General features: G+C 40.1%; 1 protein-coding gene across 19 annotated transcripts in view; it reads right to left on the bottom strand.

The window, feature by feature from the left end:
- Window positions 1–940: 940 nt before the first annotated feature.
- Window positions 941–20,977, bottom strand: part of ARID1B (AT-rich interaction domain 1B) — a 351,760-nt gene continuing 331,723 nt past the window's right edge. For 12 of the 19 annotated variants that reach the window (XM_083607913.1, XM_083607919.1, XM_083607914.1 and 9 more), the window contains 8 exons: window positions 17,398–17,536; window positions 16,418–16,590; window positions 15,946–16,096; window positions 13,851–13,967; window positions 10,761–10,857; window positions 7,831–8,617; window positions 6,554–6,684; window positions 941–4,049 (listed from right to left, as the gene is read on the bottom strand). In XM_083607913.1, the coding sequence (XP_083464039.1) occupies window positions 2,325–4,049; window positions 6,554–6,684; window positions 7,831–8,617; window positions 10,761–10,857; window positions 13,851–13,967; window positions 15,946–16,096; window positions 16,418–16,590; window positions 17,398–17,536 (3,320 nt within the window). In that variant the 3' untranslated portion in view covers window positions 941–2,324. The remainder of the gene's footprint in view (window positions 4,050–6,553; window positions 6,685–7,830; window positions 8,618–10,760; window positions 10,858–13,850; window positions 13,968–15,945; window positions 16,097–16,417; window positions 16,591–17,397; window positions 17,537–20,977) is intronic. The other 7 variants (XM_083607915.1, XM_083607906.1, XM_083607904.1 and 4 more) reach the window with 1 other exon arrangement.

Genomic DNA, 20,977 nt, shown 5'->3' with positions numbered 1-20,977 from the left:
GATTTACTTCCTTCCCAGATGAATGCCATTCTTACAAAGGGTGATGTTAGTGTGGGAAGGAACTATGTCATTGGCTTTGCCACCAATGGTTTCTGAATTGCTTCCCATAAAATAATCTGAAGTCATTTAACAATAAAAGCATCAACATTAAGACATATATAAAACAAATTCAGGTTCAATACAGATACAAAAATGGGACAAAAATCTTCACTTAGAATGTGCTCTGGGAAAAGGAAGGTCTTCAATAGGTGCCCGACGAATTTGAGGGAATTCCAAAGGGTAAGTGCTGAAGGCTTGATTCCGACATCATACAGAATGGACCTCCTGATGAGATGGTATCTGTATTCATCCAATGTTTCCGGCGCAGTAGGGAAAGAATACATTGCAAAGTGGATCCTTTGCTGCTGCCTCATTCATTTCCATGAGAGGACCAAATCTGTACATTCAAAGAAATATGCTTGCAAATCTGCTTCCTCCATTAAGATGCATGTGGCAGTTGTTGTGAGTGAATTATTATTGAAGCTCCTTTGACCAAATCAACAAAAAAACAACACTGGATCAAGCTTCTGGATGTTTATAAAGCGTATGATCACCTGGCTCTTTCCTACTAATTACTGCCAGATATAAATATATTTTACCTATAGTTATTTTATTCAAAAACTTACTTCCATCCTTGAATGTAGCATCCTCTATGGACATACAGTGGAAATGATCAGCAGGTAACTCTCATTTACTTTTTGTAAGTCAAAAAATTCCACCATTTTGGTCTGCTTTTTGCAAATACTGACTAGCAGTCATTATTTCTGTGCTTGTTGCAACATCAGATGAAAATACTTCATGCTCAACCATCATGGCTATGAGGAAAATAGTAAGCTTCCCTCTTACCAAATGAACTGGTTTGACCTTATGGTGAAATGAGAACATTATTCAAGAACACCCATCACAGTGCTTAACAAGATTTAATGTACATTTATTCTTAACATGTGGAACATATAAAGATTTTATACTGAATAAATGATAATTCATTAAGCCAGAGGAAAAGGAGGAATTTACATCAAGTTTTTTTGTCTTTTTTTAAACTACATTATTTTGAAATACAAATGCGGATTCTTCTCACTGAAAAATCTTTGAAGTTGTTTTTCTTCCTTTTTTCCTGTATAAGTATTATTTTTCCTGTAGACTGGTAACCAATTTCTTAAATCAATCCATAAGTAACCATTTCCACATCTTGATTTATAAAGCAAGTTGTGAGCAACTGCTCTCCCGAAATAGAGCATGACTTTATACATACAGAAACTTGTACATTACCCTCGTGGTGGTGTTTTTCTGTTACTGTTTTTTAGAGACATGGCCCGAACAAAATAATAATAATAATTATAATAATTATAATAATAATAATAAAATTAAGTCTACCATCACTTTGTAGTTACCACATCATGAAAAAAAAATCCTTGTACGTATTTAAAAAAAGAGAGATGAGGGTATGTTTAATGTACAACTTCTATATACATCACGGCCCTTAGGCAATAAAAAATATTTAAAATGATTAAAAGGAATTGTGAAGAACTGTCACTGTGGAAGGTCAAACAATAGATACTGATGTGACAGTTCTGGTGAGGAAGCAATTCATGTTGATCGTCTTCAGGTTTGTGTTTTAACTTTCCTAAAGAATTTGTTTTGCTCCTAGCCTAATGTAACCATTCTCCTGCAGAGAAACCAAGATAATTTCATATGCAGACTACGGACCGACCCCCTTCCTTGATCCGCTACACCTACATCACTAACTTTCTTCTATTGCACAGAGTGCTTTGGGCAACGGCATAAAGGGTGGTTGGGTTTTCTTTCATTCTTCAAAAATAAAACACACAGTAACTTAGTATATTTCCCCCACTTTTGCGCTTCAGAGTGGTGAGCCTTCCCCCCCGCCTCTCAAATCATGTTTTGCAACATTTTAACCCTCAGTATCCCTAGTTTGCTTCCCCTCCCAAAAAATATGTGATACAAACATGCAAAAAAATAAAAAAAAAATTTTTTTTTAAAAGGATATCTATGGAAAAGAAGTGTGACCTTTGAATGTACTAGACAGACTTTGGTTAAAAAAATAAAATAAAAAGATGTACTTATACACATAGACAGCAAATATTAATTCCATAACTGTTCAAATTAATATTTTTTTTAATTCCCAATTGGTAAATAGTGAATGGGGCAGAGGAGCAAAGATTCTTTTTTTCCTTCTTCCTACACTGGATAAACAAGTACAGAAAACAGCCAGTTATATGTGACCCTCTAATCTCCACTCACACATGCTTGGCTTCTCACTTATGTCATAACTGCCCAATCTGAAAAAGTACATCACAGATGACAGATGCAACCAGAGAGTTCAGGACAGCAGATATTGAGATATCCAGCAAACGTCCTTCGTGCAATAGGAACTCTGAGCGATTCTCCTCCACCCGGGCCATGGCCAGCAAAGCCTTGGCTGCCCTGCACATCATGTCTACGCTAGGTGGCTCCAGAGGCGGGGGCTGCATGTGCATGAGGTTATGCTGGCTCTGCTGGTACTGGGCCATAGTGACCCCATCCTCAAGGAAGCTTATCAAGTTTCCGATGCTTCCCTTCTGCACAGCAATCGCCCTTGCTGCTAATGTGTCCCCCTGGGCAAGGTTCGATAAGAGTGCCATGGACATTTCTCGGCAGACTGGATTTTTGCGGTCCCCAACGTACCTAACTAAAGTAGCATAGAGTTTCTCCTGACGACTGAATGGGGGAGTGGCCAAGATAAGGTCCACATTATTGTCTTGGATACTGAGTTTACACAGGGTTTCCAGTACAAGTCTCTGAGGCGACAGGACTGAGTTGGGCCCCACAGTTGGAAAAGGATCCTGTGCCTCTGCAGATGGGCACACCATCCAGTGCAGTAAGCCATCCAAAATTGGCAAACAGATGCTTTCCGTGTAAGCAGATAAGTCTAGCTGCCCAGAAATGTTGGCTAATGTGACCAATGTATTATCCCTCAAGACCTCAAGGCAGTCCCACCACCACTCATCCTTGCTGCAGGCCACCCCTTTGTCCGCCTCTTCCTCTTTTTCATATGTCTGTGGTGCACGCCTTCTTTCTGGGTGTTCATGATGGAGAAGTATCAACTTTCCTAAGATCAGCACCAAGCCCGGATGTTTTGACATTTCAGCATCATTGCCAGGCACAAAAGACAAGCTGCGGACAATGTTTGACACACAGATGCAACGTTTGGCCAAAGAGTCCTGCCAGTGAGTTATGGTGCATAGAGGAGTCTCATCTCGACTCCGTGGCTCATCCTCTAGCAACTTGATATTCCGATGACTTTTGGCTTGGTGGATCCCAAATGGAAATTTACTGCTATCTGTCTGAGAACTAGAGTCTGAGTCTTCAGACAGTGCTCCTGGGCGAGCTGACAAGACATCGTCAATGGTGGCTGATATGCTTTTGTCTTGCTGTTCCTCAGGTTCTTTTTTCCCCTCCACATTCTTCTTTTTACTTGAAGAGTTGGATGGAAGAGGCGGTTTCCTGCGAGGAGGAATCTCCATCTTACTCTCAAAGTGGGTCTGGATGTGTTCGGTTGTATCACCCCCACCCAGCTGCCAGTGGAGGAGACCACTGTTGAATTCCTGAACACGCCCCAGCTGGTCAGATCGGTCGACAACAAACAAGTTGTTTTTCTTTACGATTTTTATTGGCAGCTTGTCAAACTTACTGGCTTGTTTTGGCCTCTCACTTGGATCAGCAATGGCACCAGGGGGAGCAAGAACAGTGCTCTTCTCTTCTTCAGGGTTCTCATTTTCCTCTTCTTCCTCTTCCTCATCCTCAAATTCACCAAAATAATCAATACATTCATCATTGTTTTCTTCTTTGCTGGCTTCTTGCGTTGCAGACTGGGCATCCTCTTTCTGGGCTGAATTATGATCAAGTATTTTTGGTCCTGGATGTCCGACTTCATATTCCATGAGGATTCCAAATATATCTATCAGGCATTTTCTAAAGTATTCCACCAACAGCTCAAGAAAACCAGATAACTGAAGAAACAAAAAATAACATAAGAATGTTAAGAGGAGCGTTTCAGGTGACATGGAATTCTGTTGGCAGCAGTAGGCATACTTTCAGAAAGATGTTAATTTACTCTTCATTTTACACATAAAACAAACCTTGTTGGGGCATTCTCTAAATGTAGGCATTTAGTGATCTGGGAATACTAAAAAGATTTAATGGAGTAATAAAAATATAAAGTATTTATAACCCTTGTAGTTTGCACATTATAAAGGAAATCCCCAAACTGTATTTAATTTAATATTAAAAGTTTTTATTTTTTATTATTTTATTATTTATTTTATCCCACAATTGAACTTTTTGGATCTTACAAAATAGTCACAATTATTAAAACACACACAGGCACACCAACTGAGTCTTCCTCTAGAATAAAGAGTCTTCCCTCTGCCCTCAGAGGAAAAGAACCTATAGATACAACTCCACTTACACTGTGTCCTTGTAATGTTTTCTTAGCGGAATGATGCTAAATACAGGGGTACAAGGAAAGTACATTTGAAGTCAGGGTGAGTGAGGCCACTTTGCCATGGCCATTTGCTTCTTAAAATTCATGAATTTCTATTTTGCTGAAATTATTGCAAAGACACATTCTACCCCACATGCATTTATTGAAACCAATTCTCCCACTCTCCCCCACCCACATTATCCCACAAAGTCTCTGGACAGGCTACAGCATGTCCTCATCTAAATTTATCCACACACTAACCATGTGAAGGAACTTAAGACGGAGAAATAGATACTGAATATGGATTTGAGCTGGCTCATAATCCCTATTTTCCAGCTCATAAATGTTGGTAGTAGCCCTTCAACATACATATCTATAGCGTGATTTATAGCACTTCAGTGTTCTAAAAGCAAAAAAAGTAAAAACAATTCTTTTCTAATTTACAAAAGCTTTCCTGTCTGGTGTCCTGGAAATGATTACTACTCATTTCAGGTGATCAAGCAAGTGGCTATTTACAAACCTGTTCATTGTTCCATATTGCATGAAATGATGCACTCATAACTACTTGTGAATAAAGAACCAAGCAGAATAATTGCCACACTTACAATTCTCACCCTGCAAGGAATCTAGCAGCAGTGGCAGATCACAAAAGGGTTTTCATACTGCTTCTTAATCCCTATATTGCAAGTCTTTTGCATCAAATAAATCAGTCTTCTCTAGTGATATCTTGTGATATTTAGTAGAAACTTTCTTTAGTATAATCTAGTAGAAATTTACTGATGGAAGGACATTTAAACATACTTTCACTTGAAATATAACATTAATTTGCAATAAGAAGGTGAATGTAAGAGGCTTGGTTCTGGAAGAGGTGAAGTCTTTTGAAAGTATGGCCCCACAAAAAGTGAGCTTTTATGTTATATGCAAATAATTATTTAAATCTTTTTTCCTCTCCCATCTCCCACACCTTTCCTAATTCTGTGACGCACTTTAGTCTTCAAGTTAAGGAAGAGCTGACAATATATCAGTAGTAGCCAAGATAGTTTTCATGTCTGTGATAAGCTCTTGAAGGCTTTTATTACCAACTGATGTGCTCCATCCAAGGCATTCTTGAGTTCCTCCTGCTGTTAGTGAAAGCTATATGCAGTATAAATGTTCAACCAGGAAAAAAAACATTGCCTTGGATTTAAAGATGTTCTTGTACAAAGCACTTTTTACTGATTCCTCCATCTGAGTGCAGCTTCCTGTACCCTGTTCTGTTCAAGAGGGCCCCTTAATTCCCAACAGTGTCTTTTAGTTGAGGAGCTGAGGGAAAGAGGGAACTGGAAAACCCTGCTGTGAGAAGGGGTCGGTTCTCACATCTTTAGGAACGAAGCTGCTGTAAGAGAGCTTTGATAAAAGAAATACTGATTTAATTTTGAAGGGTCAGTCTTTGGAACATTGAATGACTAGGGCATTTGAGTGGTGTTTTCAGTGGTGATTCTATGTTTCAGCCTCGCTTTGTATTTATTAAATGGCAGGTAAATTCAACGTTTTGTTAAGCTTTAGAGGATGGGGTAAAATCACTTTAAAGTTATGGTGCTGCTAATGATGTGACACGTATTTTATGTGAATTGCTAATCTTGTAGAGAAGAGCATACCATTGAACTCCATGGGGACCAGCCTTATATCAGGTGAGACCACTGGTCCATCTAGCCCAGCTGTTGCCTACACTGACTGGCAGCAGCTCTCCTAGGGTTTCAGATGGGGGTATTCCCTGTCCAACATGGAAACGCTTTCTTCTACAGAAAGCTACAGCCTTCTGTAGAAGAAGCATATACTCTGCCACTGAGCTATGGCCCACCATGAATTGCTAATGCTCTTTCTTATTATGCAACATGTTTTGTACTGCCTTATTTTGTTGTCAACTGCCCTATGACTGTTTTAGATGAAGGAAAATATCTATCTATCTATCTATCTATCTATCTATCTATCTATCTATATGGCATTAGGAGGTTTAAGATAAACAGACTTCTGGAGAAATTTCAAACCTACCTGAGAGAGATTGAAAGTAGCAACAGTACTGTCATCATACAGAAGGATATTAATAGTATCTAAAGCCCAAGTACTTTCAGCAAGAAGGCCTGATTTAAGTGACATCATCACCCTCCAAGCCTCAGGAGTCACTGGAAAATAAGAACACAAAGCATTAATAAGCATTCTGTCTAAAGGAGATCCAGAGGCTAGATTTCAAATGACATACCGATTTTGGATCAGTGAGAAGAAGGGATGCTTTTATTCCAGATTATGGTATGAATAGTCACAGTTCCCTTGCTAGGTTCAAGAATGGCAACTCTCATATGCAGAATTCACTAGCATGTCTTCCACTGAACACAACACTGAATTATATTAAATACAGCAGGAAAACTGCCTATTTAAGATGAAAAAAGCCATGTTGCTATTTTGAGAACTGGCTGAATAAAACAGCACAGAAGGTTAATCTGTGGCTAACAAACATGGTCGTTAGCTATCATGCTCCGTTATGCAAACTGAAGAGATGATCCACTCTTAAGCATTAGGAGTTGAGAGGAACAAAATATGTTTGATTAATAAGGCTTTTGGCTATCCTTTCTTTCAAGCTAACTAAGGAATGTACACAAGGGTGCGTGTTTGTGTGTGTCACACCCACTTCTGGGTGCAGATTGAAACCACTTTTGAAGAACTGTTAGGATTTGAGGAAAATCAGATTTAATCTTGCAGTTCTCAGACCCAGCTTGGATTTTTTGAGTGCTCCACAGATACTTTTTTGTTATGTTATCTTCTATGTTATCTTCTGAGCCCTCATAATGTCTACTCAAAATGCATGCTTGTAAGTAAGCAAAGTATACTTTGGTTCTCCAAAGTATACTTTGAATTTCCTCTTGGGGAAGAGGGGGTGAAAAATGGCCATAGAAGTAACCAAATGATCCAGAAGTAACCAAAACGGTGTCCCCTTCATTAGTCGTTGGATTCTAGCTCCCCTGTGCCAAAATGAAATCACATAAATCCTGCTTATTTCAGGAAGAAACCAAATGTCAGAAACAGCAGGAGGACAACACCTAATATGAAAACTTTAATAAAACACACAGTTACAGTAACTTATTGCCTAAGTATGCAGTCCCCTTCTTCGTATAAGTAGATTAAGTGGTGGGGTGAAAATGGTCACTCCTGCTATGAAACTTTGGGCATGGTTGCAATTTAACAAAGGTAATTTCTCAACGTAAGTTTACAAAACTGCAGCCTTTAAAATATTGTAATTAAAAAGAGACTCCTTTTCATTGTCTAGCACTTACCTATATCTTTTGAGGTAATCTTTCGTCTTGGTTTCAAGACTGGCTGGGATGCTTCTACAGAGCCTGGAGGAAAAGTTATTTCCCTCCTAATTGGTGGTGGCTGGGTTGGAGGACCTGCGACCTGTGAGACTGGAACAGTGGGCATAACTTTCGGCATCTTCATGGAGGGCAGGAAAGGGGATTTACTTGGAGACATACGGTTTTCATGGGAGCGTGGGAAGGATGCAGGACTAGGCGCTCGAGAGATGTGGTTTGGCATCGACGGCGTCGTCTGGTAAGATGACTGAGGAGGTCGAGTGATAGGCTGCATGGAGGCAGAGGATGACATGTAAGAAGGCTGACGTTGGTTGACATGAGAAGGCCACTGGCTTTCATGGTTTATCCTCTGGTCAGGGACCATCATATCTTCAGTGCGGTTCATCCCTGGATAAGGTGGGGCCTGTGCAGGGCCTCCAGGGCCTTGCCTATTTTGATATGGGTAAGACATATCGTTTCTTGTGGGCCACATGTTCTGTTGGGGGCCTTCACTGGAGGCTGATGACTGCATAGGACCACCAATCATCTGAGGAGGTATTCCATGTTGCTGCATTTGTCCCGGTGCCTGCATTCTCTCTCGGCTATAAGGATATGGATACTGTCCCTGTATGGGCCTTCGGTCTGGTCCAGAGTAAGCACTGTACTGGTTAAACATATCCTGCTGCTGGCCACTATACTGCATATTAAACATATCTCCTTCATGGCGTTTTGCTGGGGGCCCATACATGCCATCCATATGCCGTTTGTAGTTCTGAAAAGGGGGAACAACATGAATAAGCTTTAAAATACAATGAAAATATTATTTTTCATAGGAAGATGCATATTCCACAGTCAACCAATGAGATTTGCTACGACAAGACATAGTAATGGCTACCAACTTGATTCTTTTAAAAGGGGTTAGACAGATTCATGGAGGATAAGGCCATCAAAGGCTACCAAGTCCTGATGACTATGTATTATCTCCAGCATGCCTCTGAGTACCAATTGTTGGGGGATTATGAATGGAATAGTGCTATTGCACTCATGTCCTGTGTGTGAGCTTCCCATAAGCATCTCTTTGAGCAGTGTGAGAACAGATTGCTAGACCTTTGGTCTGAACCAGCAGGGCTCTTATTAATTTCTTATGGCAGAAGCATTTGAGTCTACATTATACAGATTTTGGTAAAAATATAACATACTTTGATTAGTGTTTTCATTAACATATAATGCCTTTTTAATTATTTCAGTAAATACATATGAATTGGCAGAAAATCCATCTTTCAGCTCTGGTGTACAAGAAGTAGAAAAAATGATTATTTTAGTGGCAAACAAAAAATGCTTGAAGATGATGTATGAGACAGCCCTTTCATTTTCGGAGGTAGTTCTGATGTGTTTATAACTTTATGTTTAAAAGATAGTTAGCCTAAGGCTAATACATCTCATGTTAGTTCTCATTCCAGTGAAGCGTGGTAAAAAAATTATTGGTTATTTTTTGACATATCCAAGTTTGAAAAAACAATGTTTCTTTATTAGTAAGGTCATTTTTAAGACTTTTGTTTAAGATACATAAAACTGATAGTCTATAATTTTGAAGCTCGCTATAACTTTCTTTTCAGAAAATGAGACACAATAAAGCATATAAAATGGTATGAATGTATCACATGAGTAAAAGCACCTGGGATGCAAGATGTCTTCAATGAACACTAAAATAAAACAGAGAGAACTTTCCCCACATGCTTTTAGAATGTCAGAGGCCCTCTTGAAGGTGCTACCATCACCAGATGTTCAGGGGAAGGTGGTTAGAACCATCCCGATTTTCTCATATAGGAAAACAGCAGACTAAGCTTTTTAGGAGACTTTTGCCTCTAAGTGAAGGGAGTAATTGGATGCTCTATGTTGTGTTGGCTATGGGTTGTATCGAGCACAGTCTAGCTTCCCCCTCCTCTCCTCCCCCTGCAGCCCCCAGATACCCCCTAAAACTGCCCCGAGAGTCCCCCAACCTTCTGGAACACATTTCCACTTTTGGAACAGCAGCATTGGATTTAATCCTATGATTCTTGGTTACTGTTTTGTATTGAGATATATTTAAGGATATTTTCAGAAAGATATATACATAGGTATGATGTTTGTATGCTCAGAGCAAGCCAATCTCTGGGTGCCAAAAGAGTATCATCTGTGTACAAGACGAATGAATCAGCAGGACTTAAGAATCCATTTTTTTCTGTGTGTGTGTGGAGACATTGTTAACTGGGAGAGAGGAAGAACAGAATGAAATAAAGGTTGGCTGGCTGCTGGGGCCCTGGATAAAGGAATGCTACAGCTGCAGTTCCCACTAGAGAGTTTTACTGGGAAATAGGATATAAACATTATCCAACAAATTAACTTGGAACTTGGCTGTTGTGTGGCAATGGCAGCCTCAGCTATAACTTTTCTGCCCTATCTTTTGGATAGTTTTAAGACAAACAACTTTGCAATTTGTAAATATTCACTTGGCCCCTTCATTCTCTTGCTAGCCTTCATGTTTCAACAGAGGTGGGGTTTTTCTTCTTGCCTCCTTTCCCACTGGATTTAGCTATATGAAGTGCATGAAGATAACATAGAAACAGCCCTCCTCCCCCTACCAACATTATTGGGGGTATGTCCTTTGTCTTTGTACATTTATGAACTGGCATCAAATCTCCCTCAGTAAAAAAAAACCAAACCCATCCTGTCCCGTGTGTCACTGAATCAGCTATTCACAACTATGAAACATTTCATACAAAAGGATCCACACACATGCAGTCATAGGCCTGGCAATGTCTTTTCTGTCTATCAGTGGAATTCATCCTAATGTTGCATTCTGTTTTTCAATGTCTGTATGCATGGATTTCTAGAATGAACTTTGCAGAGGGAAAATGACAACCACAAATGTTTACCTGCTGTTGTGGAAACATTCCAGGTTGGTGTCCTCCATAGGGTGGCTGTCCTGAAGGAGGTACTTGCACTGGATATTGCGGCCCATATTGTTCATGCCTGCAATGAGGAATGTGAGCTACTAATTAGTACAGACTATTCCCCAATTATAAATGGAGAACTGTTTATAAGAAGACCTGAAGCTCTCCACAGAACCTCCCTTCTGTTCCATCATACCGCCTGTCAACAACAAAATGTTATTTGTTAAAACAGAAGTTTTGTTCATGGGGGGGGGTGCTTGGGCTGCAGCTCAGTTTGGTTCAGTGGCACTATATCAGAGTAAATTTATTTCAGTCTTATAAAAAAAAGTAGAAGTAGTTGTGTAGGCTTGGATCTGAGAATAGAACATCCCTACTGCTGCAGGTAAGAGGCAACATATGACACGGATGTATGCCTGATTTACAAGTTTTCTGCTTTCCTTTAATCTCTTATGAGAGATGGAAATACTGTAGCCACTGAGTGAATTACTGGTATCCCAGGATCATGTGCAACTTCTGTTTAGAGTGCTGGGGACATATAATTCCAGTATCCAAGCTTCCACCTCACCTCACCTCACTTGCAAATATCTGAATGAACTGAAAGCTTTGAAGTCAAAATTATGCGCCCATCCTACAGTAGAAACAAATCCAACTGAGAGGTTGAAGCTGATTCTGCGTTTGAGTCACACAGTGATGATGAAATCTATGGTTAGCTAATAGTGTTAGAATATTACACTTTAATAAAATTATTTATGTAAACAGAAATATTTTATTCAGAGCTTTAAGGCAAATTTATAATTGAACTGGAATACATAAAGTTAAACCAATTTTCTTTGAAAGTGAAATTAAACTTGTCAAAAGTCCTCCTTGTTGCACAGGAAGATTGGGGAGTGTATAATCCTGATGCTTTGCTTGAGCTTCATGAGCTTAATCAACTTATTACTAAATTATAGTAATTATAGCTTCAGGTTGAGCGTTTTCGGGTTGCGCTCCGTGGCGACCCGGAAGTAACGGAACATGTTACTTCCGGGTTTTGCCGCTCGCGCATGCGCAGACACGCAAAATGACGTTATGCGCATGCGCGGAAGCGGCGAAACGCAACCCGCACAGTTGCGTCTTACGTTCCTTTCAGGATGCGAACGGGACTCCGGAATGGATACCGTTTGCATCCAGAGGTACCACTGTACATGTGAATACATGCATCGCAAGAATGTCATGTAAGCAGCTTCATTATGTTTATTACATATTATATTGAGAACTCAAGAGCTTTAGGTACACCTTGAAACTTACCTGTGTAACTTGGTAACAGTGCGGAGTACTGTATCTAATTTTGATGGGAGACCCCAAACTGGATATAACTTAATTTGCTATAATATAACATCCAAACCATCTTGTCTCAGATTAAAAGCACGACCTTAAGACTCATTTATCTAGCAAATAAACATCTAGGATTGCTCTTGCAATTAGTCAGTTAGTGCAGTGATGCCATGGACCCCCTGTGCCCTTCCCAAATCTGCTCCAGAGAATTGGAGGAACCCCCAAAACAGATTTAGGGTGTGTGTGGGGAACAGGTAGTGAGTCTTTGAAATAATGGAAATACTTCATGGAATACTTCCTAGGGGACCCTGCCTGTGGAATACTTTTTCTAAGTTAGCTCACATGGCACCAAATTTGATGTCAATCCCATGCCAGGTGACAACTTGTTATTTTGCTATTTAAAATTTGTAAATTGTCCTTGAAATGTATTAATATAAACAAACCATATGATCTAAGGTATTTAATTTGCTACAGAGCCCCTTACACTGGAATAACCATACAGACACAAATCTAAAATAGGCAATAATTAGCAACTAGAATATTAATACTCAGGACATAAGAAAATAAGCTTCTTTACCTGTTAAACCAAGGATGCCTCCTTGGTAAGGCTGGAATAAGCCACCTTGCGTGCTCTTACTGGGACATATTTCTTTTATGTTCAATGTATGCTATGGTAGTGTGTGTAGCTCTGTGTTCTGCATGCAAGCAGCTTCACTCTCAGCTATAAAAGATCTCTGCCTGAAAGGCCCTCAGTCTGTGCTGACAGCACCAAGCTACCTCTATCCCTTCTTTCAAATCCCTTCTCAAACCTCAGTCCTTATTTCCAACCTTTAAGCACATGGAACTGCATTTGCTTGCATTATTTTCTCCCTCCCTTTGTCTATCCTCCCTCCCCTCTATTGTCTTCCCTTCCATTGTCTACCTTAAGCTCCTTGAAAGTAGGGATTTGCCTATTTTGCCCATGTAACTGTAAGGTGCCATGTATGGTGATGGCACTGGATGTATGTATAGATGTCATATTCATAGAAGCTCCACTGGCTATACAAATATATGATGTTTTTTTATATCTCTGCAGCACTTCTTAAATATTCTCAGTGAGTTACAGTTGTAAAATTTGATTTTAAAAATGTCTGACAGAATGAGGTTTAAGGGAAAAGTCAAAGGTCTGCTTTCACCCTAGAGAGCAGACTCAGTTCATGCTGACGTCTGCAAGTGAGAGATGTCTGTGCATATATATGCTGGAATTCTAGCTCCTAGAGGGTTCCACTTAAAAACATAAGCCATATTTCAAGGAATCTCAATTAATTTGTTTACAAAATGTTGCAACCAAAGAAAGGCATGGGAGCCTCAACATTTAATGACTAAATTTAAAGTAAAAGGTTAAGAACAGTACTTCATGTGTATATATGAGCAAAATAACAATTTTATTTTGATTTATGGAAGTAGAAGGGCTTTTGCAATCCCATGTTCTCTAGAAGTTCAAAATGAACATACTGTTATAATCTAAAACCGAAATAATGAAAAGCCAGACATCAAGCTCCCCTAAGTTCTGGAAACACTCCATCGACATGGCTGCTGAGCCACTGCTACTGTTCTCAAAGGAGTCAATGATGCCAGGGAACGGCAGAAGTCCCATTGAAAGAAAAGAGGCTACGCAGCAACAATGCTTGGTAAACTGCACCTTCTGCCCAGTGGCTCTTAAGATTTAAAATTATCTGGTTAACACAGGCATTTGAAACAAATTAAATTGTTGTTCACCTTTGCTGCCCAGGGTAACGGTTAGGAGAGTACATGCTTGGGTCACTGTTTGAAGGCACCATGTTGCTTTGACCAGGTGCTCCCATACTGCCTTCAGGACCCAGCCCATGATCCGACCTAAAAATGACAAAGGAAACCTCATGCTGTAAAAAGCACTTATTCTTTCAATCTGCTAAAAAAATAATTAAAAAATTAAAAAAATTAAGGCATAGCCGGTTTGGGCTCCAGATCTCTCAGGGACACAAAGTGTCTTTGAGACCACTGCAGTTTATTTCTTCAAGGAATAAATGTATGGCACCTATTTTATGCTGCTCTTGAATATGAAATTCAGCCTATTGAAACCTGAAACATGGAAACAGCTACACATAACTGGGAGGGGGGAGGGACAAATGACATGCCACTTACAGTTCTGTGACTTCTATTCCTAACAGTAAAAAAAATCACAAAACAACTTAGTTTGACAAAATTCAAGATGTTTTGAAATTAGCTTAATTTTAGTTTGGCCTTCAAACACTAGATGTTTTGAGAATATTTGGTAGAGATTATTTCTAATAATTAGAGTTTCATGTTGCAGATTTACATTTTTTTAAAAAAAAAATTGTGTGTGTGTGTGTGTGTGTAGGCAAATTTGTTATTTAGCTCTTTAGTGAAGTTGTGGGACAAAACACTTCTAACCGGTAAAATATATTTTCCTTTGCACTAATCCTTTCTGTTGGTATCCAGAGCTTATAATAGAATCATAGATCTGTAGAATTGGGAGGGATCCTGAAGGTCATCTAATCCAACCCCATCCACTACTAGCTTTTTCAAAAGTCTTTATTAATATAATTAAGAAATAATCCATTCTAGCTACTGAACCAATGACAATGGGATTATAGTTATAACCACATCACAGGAGCAGTGCCTCTCAAAGACAGAGGCAGGAAGCTAAATTACTGGGACATGGAGCAAAACATAGTCTGCATGCTTTGTTTTTATTGAAAAGAAGAAAAAGGGGCTTTTTTGTTTTTTGTTTTACTAGTGCTGTGCCAAATTCACTGATATTCACTGCAAATGTCACTATTTTGAAGAGAGAGAGAAAAGGTTTGCAAAAACCCCTGTACCTTCCATTCTTTCATGCATTTTGCCATATTTGTATCCAGCCATTGTTCCCCTCCCCAAACTATTTGAGTGCAATTATGATGATGATGATGATGATGATGATGATTTTACCTAAAAATACTTTTGTGCTTGATCCCAAGCAATCACCATCATATAGACAATCAGACCTGGCTACGTGGTGATATCACTTAGGGCAAAGAAAGCTCTCCAGCTGACCTGACTCTAAATAGCTGGAGGGGAATGCACAAGTAACCATGCTGACACTCTCTGTCTTGCTCTGCTGTTTGTTTCTCTGGCTGCCAAGGTAAGACTTTTATTCCAATTACATGTAGTTGTTCTTGTTGGGTCAGAATGTAGATGAGGATATGCATCCTACTGAAAGTAGTGCTGTGTACATGGCAGAGATCAAAGTTTGGATATACACTGGATTACTTTCAACAGGACATGCAGTCAAGTACACATGCAAATGTGCAGCCACATTTTGCCCCATTAGTCAACTATGCTTTGGCAATGGGGACCTGCTCCCTCTTTCTGACACCCACCTCCTCATGAACATTTTTACACCCTTTTGCAAAGGAGTCTGCAAAATCACCCAAAAGAGTAGAGTGCAGTTTGTCAGGGCTAAAATGTTCATTAAGAGCAAACACACTTCAGCTCAGTCATGATGACGCCCCTCCAAATAAGAATTCAAATATACCCAACAACATACCTAAATTTCCTTATGCAGCCACACCCCTCGCTTACTGATTCCTTGTATGGTGGGGGGAGAGGATAGACTCAGTTTTTACTAATTTTTTACTCTAATTGATTCAGGAGATTGCTACATTACAGATGGGGAGCCTGTGGCCCCATAAAAGTTTTTTTGGGCTGCAACTGGGTATAGTCCAATATTACCTGGAGGGCCATGGGTTTCCCATCCCTGGCCCAGATGGTGTGAAGTCATCAGTATAGAACGCCATTGTAAGGGAGGAGCAAAAAAGACAGAGTCACTCACCTCCGGTCATAACCACTTCCATAGGCAAACTGCTGGCGCTGGCCCATGCCCATATTGGACATTGCCCCCGAGGGAGTCTGGTTGTACATTTCCTGCATTCCACTGTTGGGCATCTGTCCAGGGGTCATGAAGGGTTCACTGTTTCCAGGCACTGCAAGCAGAGAAGAAAACAGGTGTGCACCTGAAATTAATTGGCGTTTACTCCCAAATAGATGTTCGTAGACTGTAACCTAGCAGTGCGTTTTTAAAACTTTGCTGACAATCCTTTCCCCTTTTATAGAAGTATCCTTCCGTCCAAACCGCACCAAACCCTGAATGAGCACCTATAGCTTATGAAATGTAATAAAAAGCAGAGAGCAGTGAGAACAGTATCATACAGGGTTTTCCCCTTCACATCTCTGGGATGCAAAGGTAACAAATCACCTAAATTCACACACATGTACACATAAAGTAGCTAGGAAACAGAATATACCTTTTCTCATCCCACCAAAAGGGTCCTTATTCGGTTCATAGGGCATTCTTCCCATCATATCTGGCATATTCATAGACTGCTGATAAGGTGCATTTGGGGTCATGGAGTTTCGCTTTGGGAATGTCGAATCACTTACATCTGAAAAGGGATCATGCACACTAATGGAACTATTTCTAAAGAGACAGAGGAAAAGAAAGCATTAATGTCATGGAAACAGAAACACACATTGTGATACCTTATTAGACGGTGAGCCATGTAGTTCAGTGAGTTAAATTGCTCTAAAAAACTCCATTGGTTTTACACTTTTACCATTTTACTTTGACAGCCCACTTTCAAAACCCTGTTTCAAAAACATTCTAGGCACTTGTGTTTTCATATAGTAAACTGCCCTGTGATCCTCAGATGATGGGTGCTACGGAAATTTAATAAGAATAATAATAATGTGGCAGTGGGACACACACACACACACACACACACACACACCTTTTCATAAGTGTCCTGAAGGAAAGCAAGTGATATGAGTTCCAGAGTAAAAGACTCAGCCTGCAAACTCACATGTAAGCTGAAACTAGCTAGTCTCAAGACAGAGCCTGGAGAAACCTTCTGTATTTTGACTTCAGCAATGAGTGCAAATCTCAAAACAAAGCCTGCACACTCAATGGGTGTGTGTGTGTGTGTGTGTGTGTGTGTGTGTGTGTGTGTGTGTGACCATTATAAGAAGCTTCCTCCCACTTTACACTGAGTCCATGCAATTCATGATAGCACCCTCTTTTGCATGACTGGGCACTGGGGTCAGGATCAAACACGGTGGGGCAAGGGATTATGGAGTTTAGATTCTCATGGCATGCAGTCATGTCATAGATACCAATGAGATTTCCACAACAACAATACATTGAATTCTGAGCCACAAGAAAACATCCCTGAAAGATACAGCACAAAGTCCAGACAGGGTCTAAGAAAGGGGAAAGAAAATATACTACCTGTTGCCCTGCAGAGGTGTCATTTGTCCATGAGGTGTAGATGCTGGTGTTGGAGGCTTGAGGTCACCTGGTACTTCAGTCATGGAATTGCTACCAGTTGACTGAGGTGTCTGTGGACCTTGAAGGGAACCCGAATTTGCTGGAAGATTCAAAACAGGAGAATAAATATTAGGCATGTGGGAAAACAAATAACTATGAAACCAAGAGGGGGAGACAGAGAGGAAGTGCCCATCAATATTTTGTTTTCTCTGAATATACCTGGTGCCTGAGATGTTTTATGTTACTAAATTCCTGTATTTTGTGTATCTAAGAGATGAGTCTACTACTTAAGCCAAGATGGTCGGGATTAAGGGTGGTGGTTGAACACACCTCTAAATAATAGGTCACATTACCTATGTCTAATCCTCTCACTGGATCACTAGATGCCTCACAAGAAACGATTAAATTGAGAGAATGCTGATCCTCCCTCATCCTACCCCAGACACCAACAAAAAAGGCAGAACTAATCTGATTAGATGACTGTTCCAAGGACCATGTCATCTCAAGTGATGCATGTGGAAGAAAAGTTCCCATTTTAATAAAGCTTAGACATGAGATGCCTTCTGCAAAGGTAGTGATCCTAATGCCTCATTATGTGTAGAACCCCAAATTACTTTTATAGTAGCCTATAAATGTGGGAACTGACAGATTTCTGGTATCTTGAAATTATAGAATTATCCTTAGTTGAATATAATAGTGTCTAAATCAGTTCTATAAATAGGTGCTATTTGAATCTTTGAGGTTTGTCCTGTCCATTTACTGCTTCCTGAAATACTGGAACCATTAGCAATGGCTATTTCTGATTCAACAAATACAGACCTGAAAAAAGCTGAGAATTCATAAACTGTTGACTAGAAAATATCAAATATTCATCTCACACTATATTTCAACCTTTCCTCAGCTCATTAAGCATCAATTTTGCTTAGCCGTACCTTAATTCTAACTAAATTCAGTCTAAGAAACAAAAGCTAATTGTTTGTAGAACATACTTGTAACATTTACAGGAAGCACGAATATACTCTGTTTTGGGGGCAAAATAATGATCTCTCTCACAGTGTCTAGTCATATAAATATGTCTGACATAAAAAGAGAAAGGAAAACAAGATACCCAACTGTGAATTTGTAGGCTAGGTTTCTACCTGCTGGTTGTTGTTTTTGAAACTACTAGCTATAATAAACAGCTGCAAAATGTGGCATGCAGTGGAAGCCATAGGCTTCAGCCTCAACTGTGAAACAGAAGAGCCAGTTCTAAGGGCCTGAGTGTATTTCAAAGGATTTTGAAGTATTGCTTTCCAATACTTTATTTTTTTACTGATAATCTGTCTAGTCTGGAGAGGTTCAGGTCAGGCAACAACTTTACTATGATGATGATGATGATGATGGGGTTTTTTTGGGTGGGTGGGTGGGAACTTATCCAAATAAACAAGGTCCAACAGGGTCTGTGGAAGAAGTTTTGATGAGCATCAGGAGGACTAGAGCTCCACAGCAATCACAACAATCACTTTCTTCTATGGGCTCATATGGTTCTAATTTGTTGCACAGAACTAATACATTAAAGAGTGATCTCGGAGGTCATGGTGGAACTCAGGTGCACAACAGGTCTACAGCTTTGTTAGTCAATGACCCCTGAATTATTGCTAAGGCAGACTGCAGGAAGTCAGTGGTGTATTAGTATTAATATTTGTTAGTCGCTTGTCTCACATTGATCCGAAGCAACTTACTCTATACGCCACTACCACTTTTTGTGACATTAAAATATGTAATCAACACTTTTAAAACCAAAAATTACTTTTAAAGTAGCACGGGGGGGGGGGCAGTTTTAATTACAAATTGTTAAACTCCCTGCCTTTCCTTCTCCCAACTTCCCACCTATCCACTCTAAACCATTAAGATACAGAGTCAATAACCATAACCAAGTGCTTTCAAAGGGATGGGCAGTCAGAGGAACATTCTCAACTCCAGCTCTACCAGAAGTAATGCTGATGCAGAAATGACAGGAAAATCCATAGTGACACTCCAAAAAAGGACGTCCACTTCAAATCCAAAATGTACCCTTACTGCAATCCCATACTCCCCTCTCAGAGAGGGGCTAGGGCCTTCAAACCCAATTAATGGAGTATCTGGTGTAACTCAAGTTAATTTCTACAGGATATAACATTCATGCTGCCCTTCCTGCTGTTTGTGCATGCATGCATGCACATGCACAAATGCACCTAGCTGCTCTCAACACACTAGGATCTTTCCAAATGCTTTAAAAAAAAACAAAAAACAAAACCATTTTCCCACCCCCCACCCGGGTTGGGCAAATGGAGCCCTGTGGAATCTCAGAACCAAGGGGAAGAGAAGCAGTATCCCTGCACCACATTCTGGGTTCTGTTTGTCAGGAACAAGCAAAGCCAATTGTGCTCCTAATGTCTATCCCTTCAAGACAAAACAGGCTAAGAACCTTAGAAAAGCCCTGCTGCATCTAAACAATGGCTCTGATCTCACCCAGTGGCCACCCAGATTCTTATGGCAAACTTGCAAACTTGCAATGTTTTCCACTTGGGCTTCCCAGCAACTTGTATTCAGAGACACACTGTCCCCAATACTGGAGGTAATACCCAGCTACCATGGCTAGTACCCACTGATAGGCTTATCCTTTATGGCTTTGTCTAATCCCCTTTCAAAGCCAACAAGTTGGTGGCCGTTACATCTTTGTGGGGCTGTGGATGTCATTGTTTAACATGCTCATCATACATGACTACCTGTAAGATCTAGGCCTGATTGGATACCCATAAACATGTGCAGGTGGGGAGAAAAAGATGTGACAAGGAATTAAGGGCTGAAAAGGAAGAAAAGACTGTGCTGAATCTGTCTTTTTTAAAAAAGCAAGCAATTCTTTTTAAGTAATAAAAATCAGACAGAAGGTGACCTGAAACAAACTTAGCTACATCACCCAAAGGACAGGAGCAGGCCGAAAAGTGAGTAACAAATTCTGAATGTGGATCCTGTAATGCATCAAAAGCTTGGGATCAACTCTTCATGGCTAGGAGTGCAATGTGGAAAGGACTGTCACCGTGCAGTGAGTAGCAGATGCACCACAGCAGCACTTGGTGAGTTGCTAGAATAGTTTCAGACATCTTTTTCATTTGCCATGCCCACCTAATCATACTATCCAGTTAATAATAAAAAGGAGAGGGGAGGGAAAGAATGAAACCTCTTCTACTTGACAGTCTCCTCCCCACCCCCCCCCAAAAAAAATCAGCCTGGAAATGGGGGGGAAATGACTATAACCTCTTGGAACTTCATTAATAAGAGGCCTAACATGCTCTCTAGGATATCCCTACCTTTTGCCAGAAGCTACAAATGTATACTCTAAAGTAAACAATGGAAAGGTTACTGAAGGTTAAGTACATTCACATACTTCAGTCTTAACAGCCAGACGCCACGCTGGGAACATAATTTACACAGCATGAACTCAGTGCCCTAATTCTGACAAGGGTGGGGGAAGCGCTGGGAGGTTTCTCAGGATGCATCACATGTCCACAGTGAATGGAGG

This window comes from Podarcis filfolensis, assembly GCF_964270895.1.
Source record: "Podarcis filfolensis genome assembly, chromosome: 3".
Taxonomy (NCBI): Eukaryota; Metazoa; Chordata; class Lepidosauria; order Squamata; family Lacertidae; genus Podarcis; species Podarcis filfolensis.
The sequence above is the reverse complement of the archived record's forward strand: the minus strand, read 5'-3'. Positions and strand labels throughout refer to the sequence as shown.